Source organism: Rana temporaria, chromosome 1 (genome assembly GCF_905171775.1).
Source record: "Rana temporaria chromosome 1, aRanTem1.1, whole genome shotgun sequence".
NCBI classification, from domain to species: Eukaryota; Metazoa; Chordata; class Amphibia; order Anura; family Ranidae; genus Rana; species Rana temporaria.
The window spans coordinates 331,817,027-331,835,621 of NC_053489.1; the positions used below are offsets into that span (position 1 = coordinate 331,817,027).

At 42.5% G+C, this 18,595-nt stretch overlaps 1 protein-coding gene across 2 annotated transcripts in view; it reads right to left on the reverse strand.

The window, feature by feature from the left end:
• Positions 1-18,595, reverse strand: part of PLPPR1 (phospholipid phosphatase related 1) — a 206,168-nt gene that overhangs the window by 22,927 nt on the left and 164,646 nt on the right. For both annotated transcript variants that reach the window (XM_040361011.1, XM_040361010.1), the window contains exons 5-7: positions 8,809-9,059; positions 3,600-3,776; positions 543-674 (exon numbers count right to left, since the gene is read on the reverse strand). In XM_040361011.1, the coding sequence (XP_040216945.1) occupies positions 543-674; positions 3,600-3,776; positions 8,809-9,059 (560 nt within the window). The remainder of the gene's footprint in view (positions 1-542; positions 675-3,599; positions 3,777-8,808; positions 9,060-18,595) is intronic.

Genomic DNA, 18,595 nt, shown 5'->3' on the forward strand with positions numbered 1-18,595 from the left:
CTTTTAATAATAGGACACTTACCTGTCCTGGAGTCCAGCGATGTCGGCACTGCAGATGATGTTTCCATCACCTGTCGGGTGCTGCCATCGCCATTGCATGTAAGGGTACCCGGCAGTGTAGCCTTTCGGCTTCACGCCAGGGAACCCTACTGTGCATGCACGAGGCCCGCTCCTCTCTCCTACTGGCCTGGCGACCAGGGGAGGGAGGAGGGAGCCCCAGCCATGATGTCATGGCTGAGGCTCCTCAAAGACAGGTATCCTGCCCCCCCTCCCCCTGAAAGGTGTCAATTGTGGCAACAGAGGGGGGAGGAATCAGATAAGTGGAAGTTCCACTTTACAGGCACTGCGACATGTGGAGGAAAGTGACGTTTCTCTGCAATATTGTTGTACAGAACAGGTGTGTGTGTGTGTGGACCCCTATTTTACTTCAATAAAATGTACTTTGTCACTTTAAAAGATTAAAACTGATATAGATATTCTATACTGTAGAATTGCTCACAAAGCTGTAAAAATGTAGACTAAATGACAACAAGGGATAATACCTGAGCACTCAAAGTCTCCAGAGGACTTTCTACTCTGGGGAAAGCCATTAGAGGCATCCCTCTTGCATCCTCAGGCTTCAGTTTAGAGGGAGTTCCATGTGTTCCCTTAAAGTTATGGACAACACACAAGCCCTACAAGATGATAAAAACATTAAAATGTAAATATAGAAAAAAAACACCATCAATACAGAATACAATGTTTACAATTGTAAAAAAGAATGCACAGCAATTGTGCATATTTAAGTACAGTTGAACCTCAGATTACGAGCATAATCTGTTCCAGGAGTATGCTTGTAACCCAAAGTACTCGCATATCAAAGCGAGTTTTCCCATTGAAGTCAATGGAAACGAAAATAATGTGTTCCGCATTGACTTCAATCGGACGCAATACCAATTGCACCAGAGAGCGTGGAAAACAGCAAAAAAGTCCCGCGGACACTTTGGCTCCTTTCATGCGCCCCCATACCTCAGGTCAAATGAGGTACTGCAGGCCAATGTTATGTTTTTCTTGGCTCCTGCGCCCCCGTACCTTAGCCCAAATGAGGTACTGCAGGCCTATTTAGCTTGAATTCTGCTCGTCTTGCGAGTCAACACTCGCAAACCGAGTCAGAATTAAAAAACAATAGTTGCTCGCAAATCAAAACACTCTCAAAACAAGTTACTCTTAAACCGAGGTTCCACTGTACAGTGGTCAATCAGTCATTCTATCAATTGATTAATGCAGTGTAGTGTATGATAGCTTGCTACATATCTTATATCTGTTTGTTACCTCGGTCACAGTGGTCAATCATTTTTCAATAAATCCTGTGCAGTAATACCACAAATACTCACACACCTGTGTGTTTGGTTACCTTAAACACTAGCTTGTAAAGTATAAACTGCAAATGAATCTCTTGAGATTACCCTTGTGTATTTACAGAATGTTACATGATGCAATGTAATGTAATGCAAGTACAAATGTCATTAATCTCCCAGAGGACATAAAAACTTTTCCTCTGTACCTTATCTCTGATAATTCTCCAAAGTACATTAAATGAGCAATACATGACTTTTAAAATCTATAGTAAGTAATAGTATATTACAATTATGTCCTGATATATGTTTTATTTATTACATAATGGTAACAGTAAGCAAATAGTTGTTAGTCAAAAGTGATGCACTCAGGATAACATTAGTAAAAAGGGAATTTACTAAGCTGACAAAATGCAACCTGGGTGCCTGTCAAGTGGGAAAATCTGTAGATCTGTAATATTTGAGACATATTTATTATAATTTATTTTCAAAAAGTTATTTTTGGATTTATGACCCCACCACCATCTGGTTAAACCAATGTTTTTCTTTAAGTAAATAGTTTGTTATGCTCTATCATTTACTGCTTCTGGTGTGCTGATAAGACTACTGCCAATTATATGTTCATAGGTTTTCTCCTATGCATGGACTGTTGCTCTAAAATATATAGTAACTGATTACTCCCTATCACAGAAGGAAAAGATTCTCTTCATATATGGACTTTTGTTTTGACATTTCTAATACCTGAAGGACATTGGGTTCTTGTTTAATCCCGTTGTATAAACTATTTATACGTATACATGTTTTAATATAATACCTCCATTAAGCGTTGCACGTGTATTGTTTTTTGTGGTTTACAAGGGTTGTATAGTCACCTTAAGTTCTAGCTGCTGTATTAGTTTGGTGCACTCACTATATATATTATTGTATTACATAATTTCTCATATTATTTCAAATGTTGGGTGGTTTCTCAAAAATTTCTTCTGAGCAGCCATTTGACTTAAAGCGAAAAGTCAAATATAGTGTATATACTGTATGTACGTTATGATGGAATGATACACCCATGAGCTGCATACTACATCATCAAATTGAGACTGAGCTGTTAAGGGTGCCCACACATATGGTAGTGAACTCCCTTAGTGCCAAATCTGAACACATTCACTCATCTCTGGTTGATAGCATGTTAGCAGATTTCATTATAGCCAATGTAAAATAATGAACTAACTGACTAAATAAATACATTTAAAAAGGCCATTAAAAATAATCAGGCGCTTTATCTGTAATTCTGTTTGCTGAGTTTTTACTTGTCAATATGGCCAATCCCTTTAATTCATTGATGTACATCCAATATGGCCAATCCCTTTACTTTGTTTATTTACATCCAATATGGCCAATCCCTTTAATCCATTGATGTACATCCAATATGGCCAATCCCTTTAATTCATTGATGTACATCCAATATGGCCAATCCCTTTAATTCATTGATGTACATCCAATATGGCCAATACCTTTAATTCATTGATGTACATCCAATATGGCCAATCCCTTTAATTCATTGATGTACATCCAATATGGCCAATCCCTTTAATTCATTGATGTACATCCAATATGGCCAATCCCTTTAATTTATTGATGTATATACTGATTTATTTAGGGCAAACATGTTCGGCAGTACTCTACAGATTACATAAAGGAATTTTAGTTAGCCCCGACACCAGTGGAGATTACAATATTATCATCACTGTTTTTCCAAGTACACTGAGGCCTCGTACACACCAGAGGATATCCGCTGGAAACGGTCCACCGGACCGTTTCCAGCGGATAAATCCTCTGGCGGATTTGGATCTGATGGCTGTACACACCATCAGATCGCAATCCGCGCAGAATACATCCGCGGTGACGTGTCGCGCCGTCACCGCGACGATGAGGCGGCGACGATGTGCGACGCTGAAAGGTAACTACTTCCACGCATGCGTCGAATCATTACGCCAGGCCGTACAGGCGACCGGATTTGTCCGCTGGAACTGATCCGCGGATCAATCCCAGTGGATAGATCCGGTCGTCTGTACGAGGCCTAACAAATACATTTCTAGTTTTTGGCATATGAAAGGAAACCAGCACAAGCCTTGTAAGTAGTGTCTCAAGTGGGAACCTATCCTGATCCCATTGGTCCAGTAAAGTAAAGAAAAAGAACAAACCACCTAGCCATTATGCTAAGTTCATCAAACTGCCTGCTAGTATTATTAATATTATTGTAATCATAATTACCAAAAACAAAGCCACAGCTGTTCCCAAAATGAAGCCACCAATAACATCAACGCAGTGGTTCCTGTATTCTGATACACGGTTAAGTCCAGTAAGGAAGGCAGAACACAGAGTTCCAAGGCAAAGGACAGGCTTTGCTAGTCTGCTGCTTTTTGTCTTAATTGTACTTGTGATATACATCTGAAATACAAAAACAAATTCATTGTCACTTGAATTACTGTATATATTAAAACTTGTAAAGGAAGCCTGTACAGGGGGAAAAGCGAAGGCTGCCATTGTTAATCGCCTTCTGAAATTTGTTGGCAGACTGATGTTACTTTGTTCCTCTCAACAAACACTAGAGGGCAGCAATTGCTCACAAAGACATTTACGATTTCCAATTGCTTGAATTAGTAATATCCACACACATCCTCGTGAAGCCATACGTTCAACTGGCTTTGCTTGATTTTCAGGTGCTGTAGTTCTAATTCTTTGCATCTGCAAGAAGCATCTATAGAAGGACCAGAACTGATTGTGTGTCCTGAGCAGGGAGGCCCCCCCCCCCCAAATTAGGAGATATTAAAATTTGTGCTCGGTAAGATTTGGTAGAAAAATTAGCTAGCTGTCTAAAGGAACTGTTGCCTTTAATACTTTGAGGGACTAACCTGGAACATTTATGCAGATCACAATTTCTTACGTCAGGCTTCAAGTACTGCGTGATTATTCCACGTCAGTATAGTACTGAAGCTATAGAACCAATATGACAGACATAATTTAGCATTTTCAGAAAGCGGACACATTGGCCCGGATTCACATACATTGGCGCATATTTATGCCGGCGTAGCGTATCTAATATACACTACGCCGACGTCGCGCAAAGAGGCAAGCACCGAATTGTCAAAGCACTTGCCTCCCAAACTATGCTGGGATCCCTCGGCGTAAGCCGTCGTAGGTGGAAGTGGGCGTGAGCCATGCTAATGAGGCGTGACCCCATGCAAATGATGGGCCGAGTGCCATACAAGTACTTAAAACGAATGGCGCATGCGCCGTCCCGTGGACGTATCCCAGTGCGCATGCTCAGAATCATGTTGGAACTACTCCCTAAGATACGACGGATCACTGCCTACGACATGAACGTAACCTACGCCGAGCCCTATTCACGTACTATGTAAACGGCGTAAAATACGATGGCTGTGTTCCCTGGTCCATACCTTTGCATGGGTTGAGCCTCATATATGGGGAATAACTTTACGCCGGACTTACGACTTACGCAAACCGCATATATTATGCGCCGGGCGCAAGTTTTGTTCGTGAATCGGCGTATCTCCCTCATTTGCATATGTGCATAGCAAATCAATATCTCGAGATACGTCGGCGTAAGTGCTTTGTGAATCCGGGCCATTTCCTTTAAAGTGTAAATCACTCCAAAAAAATGTTTGCCCTAGTTTCAGATAGAGAAGGGAAGGATCAGAACCCCTACAATTTTTATAGTGATATATATTATCCAGAGACATCAATAGGGCATTAAAAAAAGCCTTTACCTACTTAACTAAAAAATGTTTCATTTAAAATCATGGTCAAACACAGCAAAATATAATTGGTGGAAAAGGTACAGGTGGCCTACAACAATTCTTAACATTGTATTGCTTTATTACATTTTTTTTTTAAGGCCCCACCTACTCAAAAGGTATTTATGTAGCTTGACTCTGGTGGGTTGAGTCAGATCCTGGTTTCTTATATGTGTTGTAAACTGTCTTTGACATCATTCTGAACTCTATTGCTGTCCACCTGGAAGTTTGGGTGTTCTTGCTTACCTATATGTGTTTCAACTTCTCCTTGAGCTCTGCTTTAATACATTAATAAATATGTTTTTAAATGCAAGCAGTGTAAGTACATATGAGTGTAAGTACAGTACATGTGACTGTGCCTCTTGCAGTTAATGTATAGCAAGGCTTAGACTGGGGAAAAGAAAAAGGAGCCAACCTATTGTGCTGCAGAGAAAGAAACCTTGCTGATAGGAGGAGGGAGCAGAGTAAAAGAGTAGTTTTATTGATTGCTGTCAATTGTTGCTTCTGTCAGAACACATTGACCATCAGCTGCAGCCTTTGACAAAAGTTGATCAAACAATTGACTTCTAACAAGCTGAGGCAGCCACACACTGATAGAAATTTGTTCCGCCCCTGCTGATCCAGTCACATTTTTTGGACAGTGTATGGCCAGCTTTAGTGTGGTTTCTATATTTAATTCAGACCTGTACAGTAATCTAGCATAAGACTTTGCCTCTGTGCAGTAGCTTCTTGTAATAAAGATCAGTCAGTGCTGCTTTCTCTTCTTGTATACAGTGACTGGTTTTCTATCTAGGGGGTGGGACCTACTGAGTTATCTCCCACAGCTCTGCTTTCTGAAAAGAGTATGTACAGCATAGTGATGATGTTACAAGTAAAATAAGTACCGTATATGTATATGTTACAACCAATACCGTAAATGTATTTTATTGGGATTTTATGTGATAGACCAACACAAAGTGACACATAATTATGAAGTGGAAGAAAATTGTTAAATGGTTTTCAAAATGTTTTACAAATAAATATGTGAAAAGTGTGGCATGCAATTGTATTCAGTCCCCCTGAGTCATTACTTTGTAGAACCACCTTTTTCTGCAATTACAGATGCAAGTCTTTTTGGTAATGTCTCTACCAGCTTTGCACATCTAGAGAGTGACATTTTTGCCCATTCGTCTTTGCAAAATAGCTGAAGCCTCGTACACACGACCGAGGAACTCGACGGGCGAAACACATCGTTTTCCTCGTCGAGTTCCTTGTTAGGTTGTCGAGGAACTCGACAAGGCAAGTTTCTCCATTCCCGTCGAGGAAATAGAGAACTTGCTCTCTTTTTGGCTCATCGAGTTTCTCGACAGTTTCCTCAACGAAAATGTACACACGACCGGTTTCCTCGGCAAAAAAATATCTCCCAGCAAGTTTCTTGTTGGTTTTTGCTGAGAAACTCGGTCGTGTGTACGAGGCCTCAAGCTCTTACAGATTGGATGGAGAGCATCCGTGAACATCAATGTTCAATATCTTGCCACAGATTCTCAATTGGATTTAGGTCTGGACTATGACCATTCTAACACTTGAATATGCTTTGATCTAAATCACTCCATTGTAGCTCTGGCTATATGTTTAGGGTCAACGTTTTTCTCGACATGATTCTTGTCAAGCTTGCCTTGCATACACACGATCATGAAAAAATGTTTGAGCAAAGCGTGGTGATGTACAATACGTACGACGGTACTATAAAGGGGATGTTCCATTCGAATGGCACCACCCTTTGGGCTGATTAAGCAAATTTCCCGTCTCATAACTTGCTTCTGAGCATGCACGTTTTTTCCCGTCGTTAAAGCGTACACGCGACCGTTTTTCACGTCGAGAAAAACGACGGCGTGAAAAACGACGAGAAAAAATAGCGCATGTTCTAAATTTTGAAAGCCCATTTTTCTCGACGAGAAAAATGCTCTGGAGCCTACATTTTCTCATCATCAAAAATGGTCATGTGTACGTGGCTTTACAGGTTTTCTTCTAAGATTGTCCTGTATTTGGCTCCATCCATCTTCTCATCAACTCTGACCAGCTTTCCTGTACCCGATGAAGAAAAGCATCCCCACAAAATGCCACTGGCATGTTTCAAAGTGGGGATGGCGTGTTCAGGGTAATGTGCAGAGTTTGTTTTCTGCCACACATAGTGTTTTGCTTTTAGGCCAAAAAGTTCAATTTTGGTCTCTTCTGACCAGAGCACCTTCTTCCACATGTTTGCTGTGTCCCCCACATGGATTCTCGCAAACTGAAAATGGGACTTCTTATGGCTTTCTTTCAACAATGGCTCTTTACTTGCCACTCTTCCATAAAAGTCAGATTTGTGGAGTGCACAAAAACAAAAAAAGTCTGCAAACATATAAAAAGTGCACCAGTGCAAACACTGTGAAGTGAAAAACACCAGGTAAAAGCAGAAAGAAACAAACCATTCACAGATTCAGCATGTAGATTGACTTAATGATAGAGAGCACCTGTGATATGCTCAGCACTTCACCATACCTCCCATCCACAGTCCAATACTGCCACTTACTGATTCAGAAAGCCAGCTCATAGAGGGGAGAGAAAAAAACAAAGGAAAATGCTCATAGTGTAGTATGGCCAAGAGAAAACAGAGATTGTGGACTAATTAGAGAAACCACACTCACAAATCCTCTACACATAGACAGCCTGTAGATACAGCTCAGTGCGGCGATTTCCTCATGCGGATGTATTTCCGTTGATCGCGTCACTTAGGCTTCTCCCCACTATGAGCTGGCTTTCTGAATCAGCAAGTGCCAGTATTGGACTGTGGATGGGAGGTATGGTGAAGTGCTGAGCATATCACAGGTGCTCTTTATCATTAAGTCAGTCTACATGCTGGATCTGTGAATGGTTCGTTTCTTGCTGCTTTTACCTGGTGTTTTTCACTTCACAGTGTTTGCACTTTTTATATGTTAGTGGACTTTTTTTGTTTTTGTATTTTGTTTCATTTGAACATCTGAGTGTTTACACATATATATATATATATATATATATATATATATATATATATATATATATATATATATATATATATATATATATATATATACTTGATGTGTACTGTACAATAGCAAGGGTTGATTTAGCGCTTTTATCCCATTTTATCCTATATCCCTGACCTGTCTGGTGTGTTTCTTGGCCTTCATGATGCTGTTTGTTCACTAAGGTTCTCTAACAAACCTCTGAGGGCTTCACATAACAGCTGTTTTCATACTGAGATTAAATTACACATAGGTGGACTATATTTACTAATAAGGTGACTTCTGAATGCAACTGGTTCCACTAGATTTTAGTTAGGGTTATCAGAGTAAAGGGGGCTGAACACAAATGCTTGCCACACTTTTCAGATATTTATTTGTAAATCATTTGGAAACATTTTCATTTTTCTTCCACTTTACACTTATGTGCCAATTTGTGTTGGTCTATCACATAAAATGCCAATAAAATATGTTTTGGGTTGTAACATGAGCATGACAACATGTAGAACATTTCAAGGGGTGTGAATAATTTTTCAAGGCTTTTTCAAGGCACTGTGTGTACACACACATACACACACATACATTTTTTAGGCCCCTGTGATTAAATAAATGATGTATTTTCATTACATGATTGAGAGTACCTACCGTGGTATATAACGCAGTGTAGATACTTAAAGCAGCATGTTTAGATGGAAATGACCGCCTGGCCTTGTCTATCATTTCTGGATCACCAGTACAAATGTTTCCATTGCCCATAAACTGATGATGAGCAATACAGTCTATTCCAGTGTAATTCGGTTTACAGACAGTCAAAAAATACGGAGTTAGATTGCCCGTTACTACTTGACCAGCATTTACAAAAATGTCCGTTGCAAATAACCCGAATGCAAAAACCCCTGCAATGTTGGAGAAACAGGAAGAATTAGATACATTTTGCAATATAGCGTTGTCAATGTTACTAACAAACATGATGGTTAAAATAAAATTAAAACGTGGATTTACTGCATCACAGTCCTTTTGTTATAATGTTTAATGTAAATAATACAGTGCAAAAAGCAATCTGATAAACACAGGAAGACTAATACATGGAAAGGGGAAAATAGAAATAGTATAATTACTCCTAAACAAATCAAAATGATTAACTTTTTTTTGATTACTTGTAGCATTACTCAGTAATCAATATGAAAAGACTGCAATATTTATTTTAAAAAGCTTTATTGCAATAACTAATCTAAATGTTTTTTTTTTTTACCACTTCAGACTCCACCAAAAAAGGGCAGCAAGACTTGCTCACGGTTAATTTAATTTAATGGTATCAGCACATCTCTCAGTGCTTTGCAGAGAACTTAAGCCATTCACATCTGAAATTTGTGAAAATGTTCTATATTTGCCACAGTCTATAAAAGTTTACATGGCATAGATGCCCAGTGTGAAAAAAACAGCACTTGGATGTTGCTTGGGAAGAATATACAGACACCGCGCAGATAACGGGGTTGAAAGGCTAAAAGAGTAAAGCATGTAAGGCTGCATTCACACCTGAGTGTATAGTTTTCAGGCATTTTTCTGGGAATTTTTTTTTCAGGATTTTTTTCGGGTGTTTTTTTCCGGCTGTTTTGAGGTCCAAAGGTCACCAATGTTGAAAGCAGTAAAGCGCCTGTAATCTGCCTAATAAGAAGCTCATGTACTTTTTTGAGCTTCAGACGTTTTGCTTCAGGCGATAGAATGCTCAGATGTGAACAGGTGCCATTTAAATGAATGGGATTTTGCTTGTTGGATGTTTTGGAACTTTTAATATGAGTGTTATACAAGCGTTTTATGAGGTGAAAACGCGCAGGTGTGACTGCAGCCTAAAGTACATTTTCAGTGAATTAGGTTAAGCTGTGCTGATGTCAATCATCCAATCATGTGTGAAATTACATTTTGTATCTTTTTTTTATATATTCCTTGCAAGTGACTGGGTAATTTGTACAAAGTGAATTTTCACATTGCTTCACCAGTCACAGCGCCGGAGCGGCGATACCCGGAAGTCACTCCGGGTATCGTGGCGACGGCGGCGGAAGACGTGTCCGAGGACCGCTGCGGGGGCTTTGATCTAAGGTAAGTAATTGATAATGAACTAGTATGCTAGTCATACTAGCTCATTATGCCTTTGCCTTGCAGGTTTAAAAAAAATGGGGTATGCAACCGCTTTAAATATGCTGTCAGTGCAGTGTTCATTCCGTGTTTGAAAAATAACTCACAACACATTGACTGTGTACCCAGCACTTTTTTGACATCTTCAGTGGGAATAGTGTACCTTTTGGCTTTTTTTTACTTTGATAGGTATCCTCTGTTGCATATTGTCTGATGTACAGTTTGTTGGAATAGGCTTAGTAGTTTGTAATGGAATGCAAAATAATCTTTAACAGCCAGGCAGTATAAGATCATATGAACCTGTAGCTTTGATTCATACTTAGGTTCCTATCTGAAATTGTAAAATGTGGATTTTACGGGCTATAGGATGCAAAGGACATTTTCAGGCTTATTTAAAATGGCAAAGACCAAACTTCAAGTATTGTAATCCAATGCAGCCAAGCAGATTACAACTTCTAATGTATTGACTTTATTAAAAAGATTTTTATTTTTTTCATATTTTGAAATTTGCTATTCATTTTACATGTTATCGAATAAGCTCAAATGATGTTGCATCAATCTGTTTGATAATTGGATAGCAAATATTTTATGCTCTCTAGCTTTGTGTTTCAATATATTATCAAATAAAACAAAGATGACATATTCAAAGAGGTGAAATAAAACATGGCCTCTGTTACAATATGCAAGGTTTACAATATAAGTGGATATCATGTTTTGTAGCTTATTAAATATGAGCTAAATAAAATATTATCACTCCAGTACAGCAAGATATACAGATAATAAATAAACTTCAGTCCATAACATTAATTAAATACCCAAAGTCAACATTGCTAGTAGCACAAGCATTTGATTAGTCTGCTGCAAAAAGCTGAGCTTGTTGGTAAAGCAGATCTAATGCCCAAAGGGAATCCCGCAAACTCAGTTCTGTGGCAGTGTGCCAGACATCAATATAGTCACAGACAGGGGCGGACTGACCATTGAGTCACTCGGGCACTGCCCGAGGGCCCCATGCCACTAGGGGGCCCCATCCGGGTTGCCAGGCTCAGTAAAACCAGGGACAGTATGTAAAAATCTGTGTTTTTTTTAGATCTGTCCCTGATATGTCCGAAAATGACATGCTTTTAATGTGAATATCCCAAGATTTTAGCTGCCCGCCTCTGCACTACCTCCTGGCGTGGTGGTCATCTGTAAGCCAGAGGGGCCCCATAATCTTCTATTGCCCGGGGGCCCCATGAGTTGTCAGTCCGCCCCTGGTCACAGACAAGTAAAGTTCAAGGATATCTGAAGGTTATAAAATAAACCCAATAAGTTGTAGACTGAATTGTATGTTAGGAACAGAATACACTTACAAAAAGACACAATAAAAGAAAATAAGATGATAAACACAGACGTATACAAATAATGAATAAGTATTGTGAATGATTTTCAATGAGTACCTTGTTAAAGGAGAGGTTTGGGGTGTATAAAAAAAAAAACCTTCATAATCGTCTTTATGGTATGATGCTGCTGATCATATGACTGCTTATTGCTCAGTTCTTGGCCTGCTCAGAGCGGTGAGTGGTGACTGCTAATGGTACTGAAAGTTCACCCTGAGCCACACTCGGGAATACCGCCAAGGAGGTTAATGGTGTTTAACCTCACAGCCAGTCCCCTTCTAGAGCACCGTATTCTCAAAATGGATGAGCAGCATTCCTTTCAGAAACACATTCCTTTGCTCCACCTACCCCAAAACCCAAATCCCTGGTTCCAACTCTGGAGTGCCTTTCACCATTGGATGACAGTGATAAATTCCACTACAGCTAGTCGTTTTCACATCAAATAAACAAGTAACATGTGGCTGCAACTCAGACTAAATAAATTAAGAGAACTTAAGTATATTTACACGGTTTCTTGGATAGCATTAGCTTGTGAATTTTTCAACATTAAAATTAACTGATTGATTTTCCTTGCTGCCTAGAATTGAGTAATCCAATGATAAAATATCTTTATATCACACTTTGTACTCAATAGATAGCAAAAGGGCTTTTGTATAAATCATGTGCTCATTTCTTTAGCGTATGCTAATGTAGAACTACCCCCGTAGGAGCCAAATGATAGGATGGGTCCTCTGTTCTTTGCCTTGGCCTTCTCAAGAACCTCAGCACCTCTGACACACTAGGTTGAGTTAACAAATATTCAACATCACAGGAAATATCTGTATGTAATACTTAGTACACAATAGTAGTTCTATATCAAAGAAAACTCAATATAGTTTGTGTGACGGACCGCTTGGCACCAGGCCTGGATGTTTTCACCAAGATACAACTTCCTCCACTCTGGAACCAGGAACCAGGTAGTATAGCTGAGCATTGCACCCAAGAACTAGACAACACAAGCTTAGGTGCAAACCAAAACGGATTCTTTGTTGTAAATTCACACATAATATATACCACACAAAATCAGGTAAGAGCTTGATCACATTATCCTAAACAATGCAAACTATAAACAGTAATACCAGTACATTTAATGAACAGCTACCATGAACATAAACAGTAATCTAATTAATAAAACAACCCACAACAGTTTGGTAACAAGATAAAGTGGATACAATGCTAGTCACATCTCCAAGAAGAATAGCAGACAGAAACAACATGTGACTCAATTAACAATGGAAATTCACATCTAGGAGGTACACGATGGGGAAATTATACCATGAGAAAAAGACACCTTAGTAACCCGATTATAGCAGGAGACCCCAGCATCAGGTTGTTTCGAATCAAATTAAAAATCTGCTCTGAGTCTCTGAGTCTGGGGGGGGGGGGGGGTTGAAGCAGTTAATGCTGGTTTGGGCATAGAGGCCCCAAATCTGTATCCAGGTCCTAGGTTTCCAGAGACTGTGTGTTTTGGGGAGACATGGACCCGAATCCAAAGGTCATCCAGGCACACACCCAAAGAATAGAGCTCCCTTAAAAGCCATGGCCCATTGTCAGTAGGCAATAGGCTACCCTGCAGTCCCCTCCAAAAGACCCTGCCCCAGTTGGCTCTTTCAGAGTTGGTAACTAGATAAGCATAAAATTGATTACCAATGGTAATAACACAATTTATCTTACAAAGTGATTAACAGTAAGGACTAGGCATAATATGACATTTGGCATCCAGATCAGCATAAACAGTAGCAAGGCCACCTCAAGTGCAGCAGTGAGCAGTAATAAAGTTTAATCTACTCAGTGCTAGAACTATACTGCCAGAGTGTGTTTATGGCAGTGATGCTATAGTCCTAGATTGACTTGGTATGCATATGTGACAGGAGGGTCCGTGGAACCCAGAATCCCTTGGAAATGTTGGGAAACCCTTGTATCAGCTCTGCATGCACCTCATGTCTAAGTAATCCTGGGCCAGATCCACAAAAACCTGACGTAACTTAAAAAATCCAATTTAAGTTACACTGGCTTAAAGTTTCTACCTAAGTGCCTGATCCACAAAGCACTTATCTAGAAATTTCAGGCTGTGTAACTAAAATTCCGCCGGCGCAAGGCGTTCCTATTCAAATGGGGCGAGTCCCATTTAAATGAGGCGCGCTCCCGCGCCGGCCGTACTGCCCAATGCGCGTCGGCCGTACTGCGCATGCGCGAAGTTACGTTACGCCGAGTTTTGAGGATCGCGACGGCTTAAAGTTGCGTCGGGGAAAACAAAAATGACAGCGGCATGCATTCCTGAGGGAGAACTCCATGCCAATTTTCAAAGAAAAAACCGGCATGGGTTCCCCCCCCAGGAGCATACCAGGTCCTTAGGTCTGGCATGGGTTGTAAGGAGACCCCCCCACGCCGAAAAATTGACGTAGGGGGTCCCCCTACAATCCATACCAGACCCGTATCCAAAGCACGGTACCCGGCCGGCCAGGAAGGGAGTGGGGACGAGCGAGCGCCCCCCCCCCCCCCCTCCTGAGCCGTGCCAGGCCGCGTGCCCTCAACATGGGGGGGTTGGGTGCTCTGGGGCAGGGGGGCGCACTGCGGGCCCCCCCACCCCAGAGCACCCTGTCCCCATGTTGATGAGGACAGGACCTCTTCCCGACAACCCTTGCCATTGGTTGTCGGGGTCTGCGGGCGGAGGCTTATCGGAATCTGGGAGTCCCCTTTAATAAGGGGGCCCCCAGATACCGGCCCCCCACCCCAAGTGAATAGATATGGGGTACATCGTACCCCTATCCATTCACCTGGAGGCAAAAAGTAAAAGTTAATAAACACACAACACAAGGCTTTTTAAAATATTTTATTATTCTGCTCCGGACGCCCCCCCTGTCTTCGTTATTAGCTCAATTACCAGGGGGGGCTTCTTCTTCCGCTCTCCGGGGGTCTTCTTCCACTCTCCGGGGGTCTTCCGCTCTCCGGGGGGGCTTCTCCGGACTCCGGGGGGGCTTCTCCGGACTCCGGGGGGCTTCTTCCATCTTCTCCCCTCTTCCGCTCTTGACTCGGCGAACCCCGGTTCTTCTGCAGCTCTCCGGTGCCTTCTTCTTCAGCGCTGGCTGCCTGCTATGTTTGTGTGTTAGCTCGATTTCAAACAGGCAGCCGGCGCGGTCTTCTGTGGCGTCAGGGTCTTCTGGTCTTCTGTTCTTCCGATGTTGTCTCGTCGCCTGTTGTCGCTGTAATGATGGAAGCGCGCCTTGCATCCCATTTATATAGGCATCACCGTCCCATCATGCTCCGGTAGGTACCCACGTGGTGGGTGCCTACCCACGTGCACCCACCACGTGGGTACCTACCGGAGCATGATGGGACGGTGATGCCTATATAAATGTGATGCAAGGCGCGCTTCCATCATTACAGCGACAACAGGCGACGAGGCAACATCGGAAGAACAGAAGACCCTGACGTCACAGAAGACCGCGCCGGCTGCCTGTTTGAAATCGAGCTAACACACAAACATAGCAGGCAGCCAGCGCTGAAGAAGAAGGCACCGGAGAGCTGCAGAAGAACCGGGGTTCGCCGAGTCAAGAGCGGAAGAGGGGAGAAGATGGAAGAAGCCCCCCGGAGTCCGGAGAAGCCCCCCCGAAGTCCGGAGAAGCCCCCCCGGAGAGCGGAAGACCCCCGGAGAGCGGAGAAGACCCCCGGAGAGTGGAAGAAGAAGCCCCCCCTGGTAATTGAGCTAATAACGAAGACAGGGGGGGCGTCCGGAGCAGAATAATAAAATATTTTAAAAAGCCTTGTGTTGTGTGTTTATTAACTTTTACTTTTTGCCTCCAGGTGAATGGATAGGGGTACGATGTACCCCATATCCATTCACTTAGGGTGGGGGGCCGGTATCTGGGGGCCCCCTTATTAAAGGGGACTCCCAGATTCCGATAAGCCTCCGCCCGCAGACCCCGACAACCAATGGCAAGGGTTGTCGGGAAGAGGTCCTGTCCTCATCAACATGGGGACAGGGTGCTCTGGGGTGGGGGGGCCCGCAGTGCGCCCCCCTGCCCCAGAGCACCCAACCCCCCCATGTTGAGGGCACGCGGCCTGGCACGGCTCAGGAGGGGGGGGGGCGCTCGCTCGTCCCCACTCCCTTCCTGGCCGGCCGGGTAGCGTGCTTTGGATACGGGTCTGGTATGGATTGTAGGGGGACCCCCTACGTCAATTTTTCGGCGTAGGGGGGGTCCCCTTACAACCCATACCAGACCTAAGGGCCTGGTATGCTCCTGGGGGGGAACCCATGCCGGTTTTGTTTTTTACAAATTGACGTGGAGTTCTCCCTCGGGAAAGCATACCAAATGCCGTCGCTGCAATGGGCCTTTACAAGGTGTGACTAACTTTACACTTTGTAAAACGAGCCCTAATTTTACACTTGCAAAATAACACTTACGGCGCAAAAAAGAAGCTAGAAAGCTTTGTGGATCGCCTTAAGTGCTAATTTGCATACTAGCAACGGCATTTCGACTCGAAATGCCCCCAGCGGCGGATGCGGTACTGCATCCTAAAATTAGGCAGTGTAAATCAATTACACATGCCGGATCTTCTGTGTAACTTTGGAAAAAGCCTTTTGAGGATCGTTTCCAAAGTTACACACAGACTGAACAGCACTTAAGTCGGAGTATCTCTTTTGAGGATCTGGCCCCCTGTGTCCATTAGGGGCACAGGGTGACTGAGAAAATGTGTCTTGGATTACTTAAAATGGGACAGTAATATTTATCCACAATATCTCCCATATATGGATATATGTAAAGACTATTCTTGGTTTGTTTTATTCTGAACTCAACATGTTAATTGAAAGAGCTGATCACATTGGCCTCTGTATAATGTAGGAGACGGGCCTACTCCTATTGGAGCTCCTACTATTGTGAGAAGGTTTCAGGTGTTTATACTTATTATTAGGGTTGTCCCGATACCACTTTTTTAGGACCGAGTACAAGTACCGATACTTTTTTTCAAGTAGTCGCCGATACCGAATACCGATACTTTTTTTAAATGTGTCCCCAAATGCAGCCATGTCCCCCCCATATGCAGCCATATCCCCCACATATGCAGCCATGTCCCTCACATATGCAGCCATGTCCCTCTAGCCATGTCCCTCACATATGCAGCCATGTCCCTCACATATGCAGCCATGTCCCTCTAGCCATGTCCCTCACAAATGGAGCCATGTCCCTCACATATGCAGCCATGTCCCTCTAGCCATGTCCCTCACATATGCAGCCATGTCCCTCACATATGCAGCCATGTCCCTCTAGCCATGTCCCTCACATATGCAGCAATGTCCCTCTAGCCATGTCCCTCACATATGCAGCAATGTCCCTCTAGCCATGTCCCTCACATATGCAGCCATGTCCCTCTAGCCATGTCCCTCACATATGCAGCCATGTCCCTCACATATGCAGCAATGTCCCTCTAGTCATGTCCCTCACATATGCAGCAATGTCCCTCTAGCCATGTCCCTCGATGCGGCGGCGCGATGCAGCGGCAGCGGTGGGGGGGGAAAGGGGGGGGAAAGTATTCTATTTAGGTATCGGGGGTATTTGCGCGAGTACGAGTACTCCCGCAAATACTCGGTATCGGTCCCGATACCGATACTGGTATCGGTATCTGGACAACCCTACTTATTATAATGTATAATCTACTGTGTGAAGCTCGGGGCGAAAAAGTCTGACCTGTAGTGATATTCTGATTAATCACAAGAATGGCCAGGTGTGCATGGAGTCACATCCGCTGCAGGTGTATTATTAGAGTAATGTGAGCAGGAGGGGGGAACATCCTCTTCCACTGTATATACGACTGTATTCTTGTTCTAATAAGAGAGTTCTTGTTCAGCAACCAAACGAGTATTGTCTGTTGTTGTCAGCGGTTAGAATATTTAATATCTATATTCAGACAATTTCCCAGATATAATCCCTTTTTCCTGTGTTCCAGCTCTCTGGTGGAGATACCCAGTTGGGATGTCAGGAGTCTGTCAGGCCTCGTACACACGACCGAGGAACTCGTCGTAAATGAAACATTGTTTTCCTCGACGAGTTCCTTGTTAGGCTTGTCGAGAATCTTGACAAGCTTTCTTTGCGTACACACTGTCAAGACAAAATCTCGTCGTTCTCAAATGCGGTGACGTAAAACACGTACAACGGCACTATAAAGGGTAAGTTTGATTCCACTGGCATCACCCTTCTGAGCATGTGCGGGTTTCTAAGCATACACACGAACGTGTTTCTCGTCAAAAACCAGCCTGATGAGGAACACGACGAGGAAATTGAGACTCCCGACGAGGAAAAAGAGAACTTGTTCTCTTTTTTTCTCATCGAGTTCCACGACAGTTTTCTCGATGAAAAACACACACGACCGTTTTCCTCTGCAAAAAAGCTCTGCCACCAAGTTTCTTGATGGATTCTGTCGAGGAAAACGGTCGTGTGTACGAGGCCTCACAGTCTCATTCTCCATAGTACTGTGGCCCCATAGCTTGCTATACTACAATTCTAACTTCTAACTCATTGAAATATAGAGTAGCCTTCGTTTGAAGCAGGAATATAACACGACTGAAAATTAAACATGAACAGCTGTTAAACTCTGTATCAAAGCAAGCTAGTCATTTTTAGTGGGCGTACAACCATATTAACATGACTAAAAGGAATTGCTTATTGCAAGACTTTTACTCTGTCAAGCCATAATGTTATCAACCTCCACACAGCTGTCAGTTACCGTGTAAAAGTTCACACCAAACTCTAATGTCATCAATAAAACACACTTTTTCTTATAATTAGTCTTGTAAAACAAATGTTAAGCTAATGGGTATGCAAGAAATTACATTCTGTTTGCTCAGTGAGCTAAATTACTATACTATATCAAAGCCCAAGAACAAG